We start from the raw sequence: 16537 nt of genomic DNA, 5'->3' as shown, positions 1-16537 counted from the left end.
GCTTCAGCCGCTTGGAGGCGTGATGGGGACAGGCTCCAAGGGGCTCATGTGGATTGGGGGGCCGCCACCACTATTAATATGCCTTCCCTCCCCCCCCTCAAATCTCATGTTTTAAAGCAAAGGTAACAGCAGGGACGAGTTAATGGCCGTAACAGCGGTTTGAGAGTTATTTTCCTTCCTCTTTAGCTGGAATTTTAATCTCAGAGACACTGGTGCCGCCCTGCTAAGGATGGTTTAACCCTTCCTGCTCTTCCCTGCTAACGCCCCGTGGGATTCTTCACCGCGGGAAACCCTTTTCCTTCACTAACGTGGGCAAAGCTTTGTTGGAATGAAATATTTGAGAAACTGGTGGCTCTCATCAGTGTGCCCCCCAACCAAGGGAGTCCCCCACTGGGCTGCGACCGCCCTAGAATCTTCACTTAAGCCACGACTTGGCCAAGGAAAGGGCTTGGGATCATGGGAGCTTTCCCCCCATCCTTCTATCTAGCTGAAAAACCACGTCCCTCCATGGGGAAGGGCACAGGGCTGCAGGTCACCTCTGACATGAGCCAGGGGGCATCAAGCTACGTGGTGGCAGGGAGTATCTTCCCACCACCACGGCCCCATGAAGCCACCTTGGGAAGGAGCTACCCAAGCCTGGAGCCATGTGGTGGCCCTGGAGCCATGCAGTGGTCCAAGCCTAAACCCAACACCAGTGGCCAAATGTGCTCATCAAAGCCTCTCACCCAACAGACGGCGACTATTTCACCTCTTCACACCCTGGTTGAGTTAATGAGTACTTCTGCCTGGGCATAACGGGATGAGGAACATCGGATCTACTACTAATCCAAACGAAGGAATTAAAAGTAAACCGCCCCACGTCACGTTTCATTAGCGATAACACTGGGTGATCCTCCGTGCTCAGCTCCTGGAGCTTTCTACCCCACCTTTAGTGTTTTCTTTCCTTTCCGGAGAAAGCCTAGCATCTCCTTCCTAGCCATGGGCCAAAATTTTAGCAATCGTTCCTAATGCAGTTAAGGGTGAAGGGTGCCTAGGCCAGTGGTAGGACGGTGTCTGCTGGCGGAGCTCTGCTGGGCAAGGTCCTCCTCTGCAGAGCCCGGGCTGTGATAATGAAGCTTGCTGGACCCTGCAAGTCGTAGTGCCTTTACATTAGAGCTTACTCTATTCTATTTGTTTTAATGCTGATACGTAACGTGAAGTCAACAGTGAGAGCAAAAAAAGGATATTCGAGAGGTCTTCAAATCCTGTGCTTTATTGGGCATTTTGGGTTTTTTTTGGCCCAGGCTTAACTGTAGCTTGCTACAAACAGGGGAGGGATGATGTAGCATCGTTATTTCCAAACGTCTCTTTACATGCTAACCCTTGGCTTTGCCAAGTTCGATGGGGCAACCCTCTGATTATTTAGTCTTTTTCTTTTTTTTCTTCTCTTTTTCTTTTATACGAACTCAAAGTGCAAGCCAAAGTACTACACGGGAGAAATCCACCTTCCCCACCCCACAGCACTGGTGTTCGGTCTTCACCCACTTTGTTCCCCATGAGGTTGGGAAGGTCAACCAGAGCTTTGCTAGATGTCCTTTAAAACCAGCAGAACCAACAAAACGACCCTGAAACAGAAGCGTTGGTGCCAACACCTGACCTGACAAACAACGTGGGACCAATCAGTGGTCGAAAAAGTCCTCTTGGGACCCTAAGCTTGTTTCTCCCCATCTGGACCATGCTCATGGGAAGGAGCTCCAGTAGCTCCTCCCAATGTCAGCAGAAGCCAAGCTGGGAGACATCACCAAGAGCAAGGTCTCACCCAGGTGCCAACAACCTGTCACCTTGATCTTCTGAAAGACCCTCCTGTCTGACCTCTACAGGAGGTGTCAAGGTGTCCTGGTCAAGGTGACCCTCCAGAGTTGGTCCTCACTGTCCTCACCTCCATCTGGAGAGGTGATCCAGGCATGACCAAAGCAGGGCAACAAGCAGAGACATCTGGGTGTTGACTCAGCACCACACATGGGTTGGAAATCCACACCAAGCAGCACCAGGAGGGACTCCCACCCACACGTCTCCTAACCTGACCTCTTTAAAGGCTCTGGATTTGGCCCGCTGTGATGACCTCGGAGCCCAGGAGACATGAGAGTTGCAAACATCTCTGTGTGAATGCAACTCCTTTGGCACGCTTGAGGGAAAAATCGAAACCCAACGATGTTTTTTCTCTTAGGGAAAAAAAAAATAAGAAGAAAAAAACCTTGTTTCTATGCTGGGTTTAGGGATAAGGACTTTAAAATAACTCAAACTGGCCGCAAGCGTTGTCTGTCAATATGAACACTCTCATTGCTGCCCTTGAGACAACTTATTGCTCTACCTGGACACCCCGAGGTGGGATGTCACTGGCTGTGGTTGGCTTCACGTCCTCAAAACGTCCCAAAAACCCCCGAAACAACCCCAAAACCCACAGCCTCTGCATGCCCATTGTCTCCCAGACTGGTCCACGTCAACCGTGGATCACCTTCCTTGCTCTTGTCTTTTCTCAGGTGCCTTCCACGAGGAAGGTGACATGTTTATTGCTATTGCTTCCTCTTCCCCCTGCTTCTCCACGCTCACCAAGCAGAGCAGCTGGACATCATCCCCCTCTCCAGCCTTCCTCTACATTTCCAGGATTTGTGCCTGGATGAACGTTTCTCCTGAGCCTCCAAGCCCACTGTAACCCAAAGAACGGAGCGCCACCTTAATCACCATGCAGGCATCATGGTTTGGTCTCAGCCCTGCTGATGATGTGGGTGCAAGGTGAAGCCACCTGTCCTTCCCCCTCGTCCTGCCTCAGAGACTCTTCTCCATCAACCAGCCGCCCTCTTTCCCCACACCACCAGACTCTGGAGAAGCTCTTCAGAACGACCCCTGGACCTGGAGAAGCTCTTCAGATCAACTCTTGGACCTGGAGAAGCTCTTCAGACCAATCCTTGGACCTGGAGAAGCTTTTCAGACTAACCCCTGGACCTGGAGAAGCTCTTCAGACCAACCCTTGGACATCTCCTTGCTTTCTTCACCAGCCGCCCAGCACATCTCTGCCTGCAAACGGTTGCATGCAAGGAAGGAGCTGCCTTCTCCCTCGCACAGCCCCAGGACGTGGCTGACGGGGAGCATATCGTTTTCCCAAAAGGTGCGAGATGCTACCAGGGCACGCGTCTCTCCACTGCTCTCTTCCCATCACGCAAGGTCCGTTTGCCCAGTTGGAAAAAGCAGACCAAAGACCCGATGGTGACCAGTCCTCCTACTTCCTAAGACAAGTGTGTTACGTCTCTAATTATATTTATATTCTCTTACTCCTACAAAAGAAGGGATGAGTTCAGAATTCCACTGCAGATAATGCATGTATAATCTATCACGACAGCTATCTGGAAGACACCAATTTTCTTGTAATATGTTATGGAAGATTAAATAATTTATATTATCCAACTAAAAATACCCAAACCAAATTGGAATAAGCCTGCCTACCAGCGCTGTGCTTTTCACATAGTACCCTGAACATCGACCACTCTTACTAGCCAAAGAAAATCTAGGCTCTCGTCAACAACAACGACAACAGAAAAAAATAACGAAAAGAACCCAAACGAACAAGAAGTGGGGGATCTTTGCACCACTCAGCTGGGCAATGCTGGAAAAGTGAATATTCTGAGCTTTCAAATGATAGGACCAAAGAGAGAACTTTACTATTGCTCAGTGTCAGTATGTGTGTTACACAATTTATGTGGGTTGGGGAGGAGGAAGAAGGAGAGGAAAAAAAAAAAAAAAAAAAAAGAGGCAGAAGATTAGAAAAAGCAGCTTTTACAAAAACCACTAAAGAATGCATAAAGTGACCCTTGCACTTTTTTTTTTTTTCTTTTGTTCTTGCAAACAGACGAGGTGCTGCAGTACAGCCGCCACAGCACCGATGTAAGACTTGTGTAGTTGCATACAATGTTTGACTCCGGATCTGGAAGAGAGCATAGAGATTAAAAATAAGGTGTTAGAAGCAAGCGGCGCAGGATCAGACCGGGCTGTTCTCTCCTCTGCGCCACGTATAGTCGATGTATACAGGATTAAACCATCCCTCACACCGCTCTATGCGCAATTGAGAAGTTCAACACGAGCAGGCGATGAGCGCTGGCAGCCCAGAAACGCCCCCACAGCCTGGGCTGCATCCCCAGCAGCGTGGGCAGCAGGGCGAGGGGGAGGATTCTGCCCCTCTGCTCCGCTCGGGGGAGACCCCACCTGGAGCATTGCATCCAGCTCTGGAGTCCTCAGCACAAGAAGGACATGGACCTGTTGGAGCGGGGCCAGAGGAGGCCCCGGAGATGCTGGGAGGGCTGGAGCCCCTCTGCTGGGAGGACAGGCTGAGAGAGTTGGGGGGGTTCAGCCTGGAGAAGAGAAGGCTCCAAGGAGACCTTATAGCAGCCTTCCAGTCCCTAAAGGGGCCTACAGGAAGGATGGGGAGGGACTCTTTATCTGGGAGTGTAATGATAGGACACAGGGTAACGACCTCAAACTGCAAGAGAGGAGATTTAGATTGGATCTCAGGCAGAAATTCTTGGCTGTGAGGGCGGTGAGCCCCTGGCCCAGGTTGCCCAGAGAAGCTGTGGCTGCCCCATCCCTGGAGGGGTTCAAGGCCAGGTTGGACGGGGCTTTGAGCAGCCTGGTCTAGTGGGAGGTGTCCCTGCCCAGGGCAGGGGGGTGGAACTGGATGATCTTCAGAGTCCCTTCCAACCCGAAGCATTCTGTGATTCTGTGCAATTTCTTGGGCACAGAGCTGAGAAAACAGCAGCTCGCCGGTGATATCCAATCCGACAGGATTAAAAATATGCAGATGGGATGCTCTCTGCTAATTGCACAACAATTTGTCATGGGCAAGATTAGCCCAGCATCATGTATGCAGCAAGGAGAGATTTCAGATAACCCCCCGGGGCTGGATGGGATCTCGGCTGCCTCCCCGTGCAGCGTCGTGTGTTCCCATCAGCCGCGCTGCCCGTTAATTGGGCATGATGGACCAAGGGCTCCAGCAAGACACGGAGGGCGTTTAAACAACCAGCTGGGATTTCTGGGATTCTGAGCAGGACACGAACCTGCAGGCAGTTGCAGGCATCTGCACGCAACCCCGGAGCTAATGAACAGTATGATCTCCCAGCACGTTTTAGCAGGAAAAAAAAAACATATTCAAGTGACATGAAAGCTGGGGAGGGACTCTTGATCGGGGAGTGGAGCCACAGGACAAGGGATAATGGTTTTAAACTGGAAGAGGGGAGGTTTAGATGAGATCTCGGGCAGAAATTCTTTGCTGTGAGGGGGGTGAGCCCCTGGCCCAGGTTGCCCAGAGAAGCTGTGGCTGCCCCATCCCTGGAGGGGTTCAAGGCCAGGTTGGACGGGGCTTGGAGCAAGCTGGGCTGGTGAGAGGTGTCCCTGCCCAGGGCAGAGGGTGGGACTGGATGGTCTTTAAGGTCCCTTCCAACCTGAACCATTCCCTGTGATTCTATGAAAGAGTGTGATGCATCCAAAACCTTCAAGCATGAAAACTTCTACTCTCCAGTGTCCAACTGCACTCCCAGTGACTTGAAGCCACTGAGGTCACCGGTGAAGCCTTGCATGCACCGAGAAGCAAGATGTAAGGTCAAGGGATGCCGCGCTCTGCTAACGCCCTCCGTAGCCCCAGGACAGCAGGCCATGCCGCTCTCCCTGCTGGGAAGTGGTGCCAAATGTCTCCCGCGGAGTCAAAACATCGCCCGGACAAAGGGATTCAGCAGCTTTGGAGGAAGGAGAGAAGCGATGGCGGCGCTCGGTGGCTAATTGACAAGGGCAAGAGCAGGACCCGCAAAGGCAGCACTTACATGAATTGGCCAGTGGGTTTACCAGTGTGGAGGTACGTAGCTGTAGGTGGGGGTTCCTTGAGCCCTGTACGTTGGCACGGAAACTGGATGTGCTCCGATGGCGGTGTGTTGTGGGGTGGTCAACAAGGTTCCTGCAACGGCACGGAGAAATATTTAGCAAGGAGGAGAGCTTCAGGGGAGCGGTACCCCCAGGGTTTGGTGCTGCAGACCGCATCCGAGGGGCAGGCACAGCATCAGCTGCCTTTTTTGTCTTCTTCAATTCTCCCAAATATTATTCTGCCCGTGAGACCTGGATCGAAGGTGTCTGACTCATGCGGTTCCATGAACGGAATAAACCCACCTGAAGCTCCAGCATCTTTTCCATGCTATTTTCTGCCCTCTACTCACCTTTTTCCCATTTTCCTTGTCCCTAAAGACGAGCAGCAGAACCAGCAGCAGAACCAGCCACTAACCTGCTGACATCTTCCACCTGCTGAAGGCACCGGGCGAAATTGCAGCAGCAGATCACTGTAGCGATCTGAAACATTTAAGGACCAAACTGGAAGGGATGAGGGTTGCAAAAGGAGATGAGAAAAAAACCCGGACCACGCCAGGAAAATTAAGATGAGCTTTGCTGCTCCTCTCCCGAGGGCAGCGGAGCTCTTTTGCTTCATTTAAACCCGCCTAGAGCCTTGGGATGCAGCAGAAGGAGTGATCCTCTCCCGGCCATGAAGCAGCGGGACTTGCCCGGTGCAGCTTCTTTTCTTTTCGTCTGCAGCTGATACGCAGAGGGATTTTAGGCGAGGATTTGCACGGTGCCTTCAGCAGACGTGGGGAGGGAGAATACAGCCCCAAACCACTCTGTTCTGAGCACAACTGGGCGCTCAAAGCAACTGTACGCTGAATTTCTGGGTATCTCCCTACAAGTGCTACTAACTAAATTTTAAGATATCCCACGTGCATTAATTACATCTCTCCACTTCTCAGTATAAGCAACAGTAAATCTCTCGCTGAGTGGTTCTTGTCATACCCAGGCTGCAATATCTCCGCTTGTAACAGGCACTGCGAACCATAACAGAGTCTTATTTCACAGCTAACGCAGATGCATTTCTTGGCATAATTCAACCCACGATCCTAAGAATTGTTAATGAGAGAAATAGAGGCTTTGGAAAAAATACAACCCGCCCATATCCTTACTTAATGTGCTTTCGTTTAATGGCAGCATGAAGCCTTCCCGCACAAAAAATGCAGAGGATTTGGGATACATAAACCAAAGTTAATGTTCATTTGGCCCAATATATGCAGTAAGACCATAAGTATCCTAGAAAAGGAATTTGAGGGTAGAAACACAAGAGTAGTTGAAGAGCAAATTTGGGTATTCCTCTACTTAGGAATAACTTAGGACAAGAGGAAATGGCCTCAAGTTGCGCCAGGGGAGGTTTAGATTAGGTATTAGGAAAAATTTCTACATCAAAAGGGCTGTCAAGCATTGGACCAGGCTGCCCAGGGCAGTGGTGGAGTCGCCATCCCCGGAGGGATTTAAAAGCCGGGCAGACGTGGTGCTGAGGGACATGGGGTAGTGGTGGCTTTGTCAGTGTTGGACTGGACAGATGGTTGGACTCGATGATCCAAAAGGTCTCTTCCAACCTAGGCAGTTTTATGATTCTGTGATTCTACTTACAGAACAGGCAGAGGAAAATAATATATTTAAGGAATATATTTAAGGGTGTAAGTGTATCCCTTTAGAGTGAGCCAAACAAAAGGTCTCCTCTGCTACCTTAAAAACTGAGTTAGATCAGTATCAGGAGCAAACTAATTGACTTTTTTTTTTGCCTGCAAAGGGTGGTAAGCAGCCAGCAAAACCAGCAGGAGAAACTGCAATTAGCTGTGTGCGTGGCAATTCTGCAAGCTGCAAGGACGTGGGATGCACAGAGGGCTTTTCATCCAGGACACATCTCCTGCTCAGGCGGTTTGGATACGTCCCAGCCAAGAGATGAAACTGGGGCTCAGACCACGGCAAGGTTTTCCTTCTTACCTGCTGACATTGCCATGGTGGTCCCAGCGACCATCCCCATGGCCACACCGTTGGTCCTGGGCGCAGCGACCGGGGCCGGATAGATGGCCGATGGGATGCTGTTGGGCTGAACCACGGTGGTGTGATGGATAACGTGAGGCTGGGCCGCGTACACTGGCTGGGTATAATAAGCTCCCTGTTTGAGAAAGAGAAAAAAAACCCCATCATTGTCTTTGTCATTCGATTGAAAGCACAAGCCCAAGCAGTGACTTGAAGCCTGGTATTTTATTTCGAGGCCATCACCAGCTCTGCGTGCAGGGGGTGTCAGCGCGGTGACACAGACCGTGCTGTCAGCAAGGAGTTAGAGCAGCTGCGGCTGCAGATCCTGCTACGGAGAGAGCAGTGATGCTCTTGGGGACGGTCCTGCGCAGCCCCACACCTACCCCCCGCACCAGATGGGACACAGGAGGTTCCCAAACCCAGCCTGCATCAGGAGCCCGGAGCAGCTCTGCTGTGACAGTCCTTCACTTGGAGATTTCAAGCCCTCAGCTCCTCCAGATGTGTTGCAGAATCAATATTAAGACACGCAGGTGTCACACGTAGCTGCTGGTACAAAGAGCTGCCCATGGGACATCATTCCAAGTCATATGAGGAGAGGCTCCAAGTCATATGAGGAGAGGCTGAGGGAGCCGGGCATGTTTAGTTTGGAGAAGAGGAGGCTGAGGGGAGACCTCATTGCCCTCCACAACTCCCTGAAAGGAGGTTGGAGAGAGGTGGGTGTTGGCCTCTTCTCCCAGGTGAATAACGACAGGACCAGAGGAAAGGGTCTGAAGCTGCGGCAGGGGAGGTTTAGATTAGACATTAGGAAGAATTACTTCACTGAAAGAGTGGTCAGGCACTGGAACAGCCTGCCCAGGGAGGTGGTGGAGTCACCATCCCTAGAGGTGTTTAAGAAATGTCTAAATGTGGCACTTCAGGGCATGCTCTAGTGACAGAGATTGTAGGGGTTTGGGGTTTTTGGGTGTGTGTATGGTTGGACTCGATGATCTCAAAGGTCCTTTCCAACCATGAAGATTCTATGATTCTGTGATTCAAGCACTGCCAAAGGGCTGGTCCTTCCCATGAGCAAACTCCTGTGCCTGAAGATCTGGACAAGCAAGGATGAAGCTGAACTGGGGACATGTGGGATGGTCCCCGGGATGGACATAGGCAACAGGACTGGGAGGAGGATCAGTGTCATGGGTCGGAGAGTTAGCTTGTCAAGGACAAACCGTGCTACCTCCATTTGGTGGGATGAAATGGGGCCTGGACGCAAAAACCTTCAGCTGTCAGCAGAAAATGAACAAGAGATGGAAGAAAAGGAGAAGCCATGGCTTTCGGCTGATCCCAAGGCGGTTGCCTGGGTCCGGGACGCGTGTCATCTTCTTGGGTTTCCAATGGGAGACAGAGGGGCTGTGAAATCCAGGCTGCCGAGACCCATGGGGTTTTTAAAAAAGGGCGGAAGGATGGCTGGGAATAAAAGAAAGGAGCCAACAGAAAAAGGTCCACATCCAAAATAATGAAGGGCCTGAAACATGAGAAGCGCAAGGGAGGGAACTGCTGTTCCCAGGACAGGAAGGGACATCACCAGTACCTGCAAAGCAGGGATGGTCAGAAAGGTTAGAGGATTTAAAACAATGAAGGGAGATTGTATCGCGTGTTAGTGCAAGCCATTAGAGAACCTCTGAAGGTACGGGTTAAGGGGAGAAGGAGATGCAGGGGAACTATTAAATTACTTCTTTCTTTCAGGAGCTGCAAAGGTTGATAGGACAAATTGCAGATGCTGAAAGGCACTTCCTTGGGGAAGAAGAAGGACGTGCTAAGATAAATTAGGCTCATGAAGAAAAGGTGACTGAGAAATCAGCTGTGGAGCAGGAACATCCCAGGCGGTGAGTGCTGCAAGCACAGCGCGCTGAAAGGACCTACCAAAGCATCTCCTTCTCGACGTCATTCCCTTCCACGCTGTTGAAGCTCTTATTTGCCAGTCCCTGGGAAGCAGAGATGGAGAAACAGCATCTGCAAGCCCTGCTCCATCTCAGGCTTGCTGGTAGGCACTGGTAGTGGATGCCAACCTCCCGCTGCAGCCGGGATCGGAGAGGAACTAGTAGGCAGGGATGGGTTTGGTCCCCAGCAGTTTGAGTTAATGGAAGGAGAGGTGACAGTGGACAAAACTGGCAAGAGGAGATGCTCCAGTCTCAGCAAGGCATGGAGAAACCACCCCATGAGGTTGTAGGAACTGCAGAAGTTATTTGACATTAAAGAGGAGGGGGAAAGCTAGGGAAGCTGTAGGGCTAGATTTGTCTGAGGAGCTCGCGATCTTCACTGGGAAGGGGCATCAAGGTGACTTTCAGAGGACATCTGCCCTAAATTGCATCCCTGTGGAGGATCTTGGCCCCAGCAAATAGCTGGAGGCGGTGGCAATGCAGAAGCAGAGAAGATGGTACTTGAAATCCATCCAGGTGCTTGGGGAGGAGCTCCTCCATGAGGACACGGATCTGGGTCATGCCTGAAGTAGCTTGTACTGGTGAAGATGACACAGCAGCTTTCCCATGTGAGGTGGCAGGAGGGTGATGCAAGTTGAGTGAGATGCCAACAGCCACCAGCAAGTCGACCGTGTGGTGCCCCAAACTTATTTGTGGCCCTGGGGAAGAGCAACGTTGAGAGCTGAGGAGGGTGGGGAGAGGTGGGTGCAGGGACCATCCTGGAGCCAGTGAGCCCTAGCAGTCAGGTGTGTGATTTTGGAGGAAGGGACCCATTTCCTAACCTGGCCGAGGTACAAGATGCCACTGCGTTGACTCCGCTGCACACCGACAAGTGTGCAAGACCACATCTCATCCAGAGGATCCAATGGAGGAGGCAGGAGACCCCAGCATCCCAGAGACCCACCAAGCCCCACCATGTGCACCTCCATCCCACCAGGACATGGGTGCTTAGCCCCTGACGGCCAAGGAACCTCAGCTGCATCTACATGCCGTTGAGCGAGGCAGTGAGCTGCAGCGGTGGCCGGCGAGGTACCTACCTGGGTGTACAGGTTCTGCTGTGGATAGGCACTTCTGATGGGGTACATAGCAGTTTGGTACGGATTTGGAGATGGCGAGTAGGGAGGAGGTGCGTTGTTACTCTGGGTTGGTGGGACCTTGTAGGGAGTCCCCGCAGTGTACCCTGGTGAAGACAAGAGTAGTCCAAGTTAGGGTGAGCGTTTAGAGCTGCAGAGCTGGTCCATCCAGCACACGAGCAACCCAAGCTGCCGTTCATGGTGCGCCAGCTGCTTGCTGAGCATCACTCAGCATGGACGAGATGTACCAAGATGAACCAGCATCTACTGACGTCCCAGGAAGCCCACCAAGCCAAGACATGAAGGTCCAGCATCCAGCCCCTGGCTAATTGATCACATCGGCCGGGCCTGCATTCTCCACCCAGCCCAGCAGCAGCTCTTTCCACGCTGCCTACACCGGGCCAAAGAGCTGATGAACATTCCCAATGGTCAAAGCATGACTTGATGGGACTCAACCAGCACTTAAATCACCTAAGACAGCACTATCCCCACACCTACTTACCCATCTCTACACAGCTACTTTAGAGAATAATGTTTTTCCTTCTCTCCTCCCCACATTTTTGTCCTTTCACCCTTTTTTGCTCGGGGTGTGATGAGCAAAACCAGAATTTAATTGCTGGGGGATCTAATTTCACGGCACCGTATTGCTGTCCCCTGCCTATATCCCCAGGCAATGACCAGAAAAGCAGCAACACCGATGGTTCAAACCTTCATATTAAGAGGTGAAAATGACGGATGTCTTGAAGTGTGTCATCAAGGTGGACAGTGCCGAGCAGTTTCACCTCCTGCAAAGGAGGGTGGTGACCATCAGCTCGCCTTGCAGGTGGGAGAGGCAACTCCACACGATGCTCAAGCACCTTTATACCTGTCCCGTTTGCTGCAGGCTATTTGCATTAGCGACAAAAGCGGGAAATCTGCTTTACTGCCATTGAGAAAAGCCATTTTCTCTGCTCCGTAAACATGCACGGCAGGCTACGAGCAAGGTGGGAGGAGCAGGCTTGGGAGGGCAGTGGTTGGGCAGCCAGGGAAATATCCCTTGCAATATTTTCAGCTTTGTGATCCTGAGACAGCAGATTGCAGCAATTTTTGTTTTCTGTTAGGATGCAAGGAAAAGAAAATGGACTTCAGCATCTCCCAGTCTTCCCCAGCATCCCCCCAGCATCCCAATAGCCCGTTTAGCTGGAGCATCCAAGTCCCAGATGATTTACACTTTATCGAAGGTCTAAAGAAACCTTATCTTGCAGCATTTAGGAGATGCTGAGTATATGGGGAACAAAACAAAATGAAGGATACTTTCCAAAACATGGAAATTTGTCCCAAAAAATAAACCTCACCTAACAAAAAATAACTTAAAGGATAACGCGATATCAGCTGACGTGATATGGCTGTGGGTGTCACTTTGGGTTTTTGCTGCTATTTGCATTAAGTTCTGAGCTGTCTGGTGCTTATAAAATTATATTTGCCTTCCAGGAAGACCCAGTGGTAGCAGCTCAAGATCCTCTAATGCAAGTCTGATCATATTTGTCTGGTTTTTTAAAGGATTTCCCTGGAGTGAGGACATCCTGTAAGGATCTCCGCTCTTCTGCTTCCTTTCAAGGTACCCTCCGACCTGTTGTCTTGTGATGAACATGGGGTTGACCCTCATACCCTCCACCAGTTTTGCTCTCCAAAACGAAGGGGTGGCTTTAAGCAGGTCCACCATAACGCTGCAAAATCCAATTATTATTACCCAGCCGTGAAGTACCGTAAGACCTCATGGCAAGTAGAGCATCTAAAGAAGGTGCCACCTGCCCTGAGGATGGGATGTCCCTGCACCAAGGATACACGGCACCTGAATTCTCAACCTTTAGAGGCATTTCCAAGGAAGGTTCTATGAAATTGTCCCTGAAACATTATTACTTAAGAGCTGAATTGGGGAAAATCCTCAAGAATACTTGAAGTTGTGTTTTAAGGGTTTGGGTTTTTTTAAGGGTAGACTAAAAGCTGAGCTGCTGCCATGACACACCTTGGACTGCATCAAGTGTGCCATGGAGGCATCAAGGTGCTGGTCACAGCTCTATGAATGGTTAAAATAAATGGAAATGGTAAAAAATCTGCTCGCACGAGCAAGGAAAAGCACGTGGGCTGGGATTACTGGTGGGAAATGGTAGCCAGCTCTTGCAGGAGGGCTGGGAGAAATCATCCTTAGAGCAAACGGGTCCCAAAGACTGTGTAGGATGGAGAGGAGAAGTCAAGGCTCAGCCCAGCGATAAGATGTCTAAACACTCAAATATAACGAACTAATTTACTCAACCAGTGTTCAGGGCAGCAATTAATGAAGGCTAAGATTTCAAGTCTGCTAATATCCCATATTATCCGCCCAGCACTGAAACAGCGTGAAGATAACAAGGAGCTTTCTAGGAAGTCCCAAACAGCATCTCACCGCCTCCTGATTACTGCAGATTGGAAAAAATGTGTTAATTAAAAAGCGGAATAGCTGTGACCCTTTTTCTGACTCACATTAGCAGAACAGCAACTAGATTTAAATGAGAGATGGAAGCAGCGAGAGGAAATGCAGGTTCAAAACGGCCGTATTCACCATAGCAGCAGAAGCGGAGACTACTCCATCACGAGGTCCTCCAGGAACCCAACAATGTCACCTACAGACCAACCAACCTCCTGGTTTTCAACCTTATGGATGTTTTTTTTCTATTCTGAACTCATCGTTTCAGGCAAAGACCTTGCAGGCTGCCAGTTGTCAGCATCAAGCTTCATTTCTGATGGGCGTCTGGAGATGTGGACCAGCTCAAGGCTGTGCGGTTTCACCGCCTTGAATGCTAACACTTGCTGCCGTTTCCCGACCGCTGAATCACCGACAATTCAGCTACGATATTAAAAAGGGTATTAAACATAATAGTCCAGGCAGATATCATCTTCCATGTTTATAAATTGGGAAAAAAAACGGAACAATTTGCGGGTAAAACCGACGCGTAATCAAGTTTTAATGACACAAGATGATGGAGGCTCCTCTCGGAAAAGCATGTCTGACAGCTAATTTTAAAGCCTAATTATGACTATCTAACACCTTATTAGGATTAGGAGGTTGGCATGGCCTGCGCTTTGCTGCTTCGCGGTTCAGCGGCAGGCTGGGATTTTAAAAGCAATAGCGAGCCTTTAAGCTCCAGCTTCTATTAAAATTGCTGATTAAATCCCTCGTGCCACTCTAGAAATCTCAACCTTATTGATCCCGCAACACAGAAGTGCCCTGAATTGCACAGATAAATTTTTCTATAATAGCACAAAGGCTGGGGGGGGACTTGGGGGGGGAACCTCTGTGATGAGTTTTGTATCACCACCTCCTCTTGTTTCCACATGAAGGGTTCACGGCAACCATGATTCCTTAGATGAATAAGGAATTGGCTGGATGGCCACGTTCGGAGTTTCAGTCAACAGCTCAATGTCCAAGTGGAAACCAGTAGAGAGTGGTGTCCCTCAAACTTTGGTACTGGGACCAATATTGTTTGGTATCTTCATCAATGATACAGGCAATGGGATTGAGTGCACCGTCAGCAGGTTTGCAGATGACACCAAGCTGAGTGGTGGAGTCGATACACTAGTGGGAAGGGATGCCATCCAGAGGGGCCTGGACAAGCTTGAGTGGGCTCAGGTGAAAACTCATGAAGTTCAACAAGGCCAAGTGCAAGGTCCTACACCTGGGTTGGGACAGTCTCCAGGATGGAGAACAGACAGCCCTGCAGAGAAGGACTTGGGGATACTGGTGGGTGACAAACTGGACATGAGATGACAATGTTGCTCTTGCAGCCCAAAAAGCCAACTGCATCCTGGGCTGCATCCCCAGCAGCGTGGCCAGCAGGGCAAGACAGGGGATTCCGCCCCTCTGCTCCGTTCTGATGAGACCCCACCTGGAGTACTGTGTCCAGCTCTGGGGCCCCCAACATAAGAAGGTCATGGACCTGTTGGAGTGAGTCCAGAGGAGGCCACAAAGATGATCAGAGGTCTGGAACATCCTTCCTATGAAGAAAGGCTGAGAGAGTTGGGGTTCTTCAGCCTGGAGAAGGCTCCAGGCAATGTTTTTAAACTGAAAGAAGGTAGGTTTAGATTGGACATTAGGAGGAAATGATTTATGATGAGGATGGTGAGACACTGGCACAGGATGCCCATAAAAGTTGTGGATGTCCTACCATTAGTAATGTTCAAGGTCAGTTTGGACAGGGCTTTAAGCAACCTGGTCTAGCGGAAGATGTCCCTGCCCATGGCAGGGGTGTTGGACTAGATGATCTCTGAAGGTCCCTTCCAACCCAAACCATCCTGTGATTCCATGATTCTGTGATTCTATGAAAATGCACTTGCAAATTCAAGCTTTGTCTACGGAAACTGCACTCGGCGCACTCCTAATCCCAGGAGCAGCAGCAGATCCCCCAAGGAGGACACAGGGCAGAGCTCGGGGCTCACACTGCAGCAGCTCCGGGAGGTCCTACGTGGTTGCATGGCCCACTTGAGTCTGACCGGTTCTGGGTGTCTGGTCCTGCTTCTGCTACCGCCCTTCAGCTTGGCTCTTCCTCCTCCAGCCTTTTTTCCTGGCGTTATGGTCCATCCACTTTCCCCCTCCACGCAGGGGGCTGGAGGAGCAGCTTTGGAGTGGTGAGCATGGGGACATCACAGGGGATGATGCCATGGTGTGGACACCACCTGCCTGGCAGGCTTGCTTTGCCTCTGCCCAAGTCCTCCCTGGCACATTGTCACTGCCACCACCACCTCCACCAGCCAGGCAAAAGCAAACAAGAGGCTCTGGGGCAGAAATTACCATAAAAATCGATAACCTTGCTCATTACCGTGCGCAAAGCTTTGTGTTTGTGACCCTCCTGATCTCAACTGCAGCATCTAAACAACAAAACAACCAACCTCAGGCAAAACCAAGCTTTGAAAACCCGTCATTAAAGGACAAAACGCCAAAAGGCAAAGGCATGTGTCCCCACACCGTAGGCAAGGCCAGGCTGAAGGCATCTGGGCAGCCCTTCCCCAGCCTTTAAGCTCATGCACGTCTTGCCATGGTCCTTCACTACAGGTTCACAGCCCATTGGAGACCTCGGCACCTCGTCTGTCTTACTGGTGCAGAGGTGGAGAGGCACTGAGCAGCTATTGCATATTTATTCGTATTTATCCCTGTTCAGTGTGCAGCTCCAGACCATTCTGGTGGGCGCTCTTCACCCTGGGAACAGACAGACTCATCTCCCAGCCTTCTCCTTGGCTCTGACACCTTGCTGATCCTCATGAGTAAGTTCTCACCCATCTCCTGACACGGGATGCCCAGGGAAGGCCATTCTCCCAAGAACAAAACGCAGTCTCGATGAGATCGCGCCGAAGGACAGAACCAATTTGGGATTCCCAACCTGAAACGCTTCTGATTTTTCAGAGCCTGCGGTCTCCCAGCAGAGCTCTGGCTCTGGCGAAAGCCAACTGCAGCTATAAGCCTGAAGCATCTCTGCAAATCAAACCTCAAGGCTTTATCTATTAAATTGAATTTCCAAATTAAATGTGCCCAAGCCAGTTCTCTGGAAGCGAAGCCAACCTTCACAGGTCTGGCCAGTGACTGCATTAGTAATCTCC

The 16537-nt window shown here is 50.6% G+C and overlaps 1 protein-coding gene across 6 annotated transcripts in view; it reads right to left on the bottom strand.

Annotated features, from left to right (window-relative positions):
* Positions 1 to 1437: 1437 nt before the first annotated feature.
* Positions 1438 to 16537, bottom strand: part of FAM168A (family with sequence similarity 168 member A) — a 220225-nt gene continuing 205125 nt past the window's right edge. For all 6 annotated transcript variants that reach the window (XM_074572260.1, XM_074572262.1, XM_074572261.1 and 3 more), the window contains 4 exons: positions 10895 to 11037; positions 7858 to 8032; positions 5844 to 5974; positions 1438 to 3958 (listed from right to left, as the gene is read on the bottom strand). In XM_074572260.1, coding sequence (XP_074428361.1) covers positions 5862 to 5974; positions 7858 to 8032; positions 10895 to 11037 — 431 coding nt within the window. In that variant the 3' untranslated portion in view covers positions 1438 to 3958; positions 5844 to 5861. The remainder of the gene's footprint in view (positions 3959 to 5843; positions 5975 to 7857; positions 8033 to 10894; positions 11038 to 16537) is intronic.

The sequence above is a fragment of the Larus michahellis genome, chromosome 1 (genome assembly GCF_964199755.1).
Source record: "Larus michahellis chromosome 1, bLarMic1.1, whole genome shotgun sequence".
Lineage (NCBI taxonomy): Eukaryota > Metazoa > Chordata > Aves > Charadriiformes > Laridae > Larus > Larus michahellis.
Note: the sequence above shows the minus strand (reverse complement) of the source record. Positions and strands in the feature narration are given on the sequence as shown.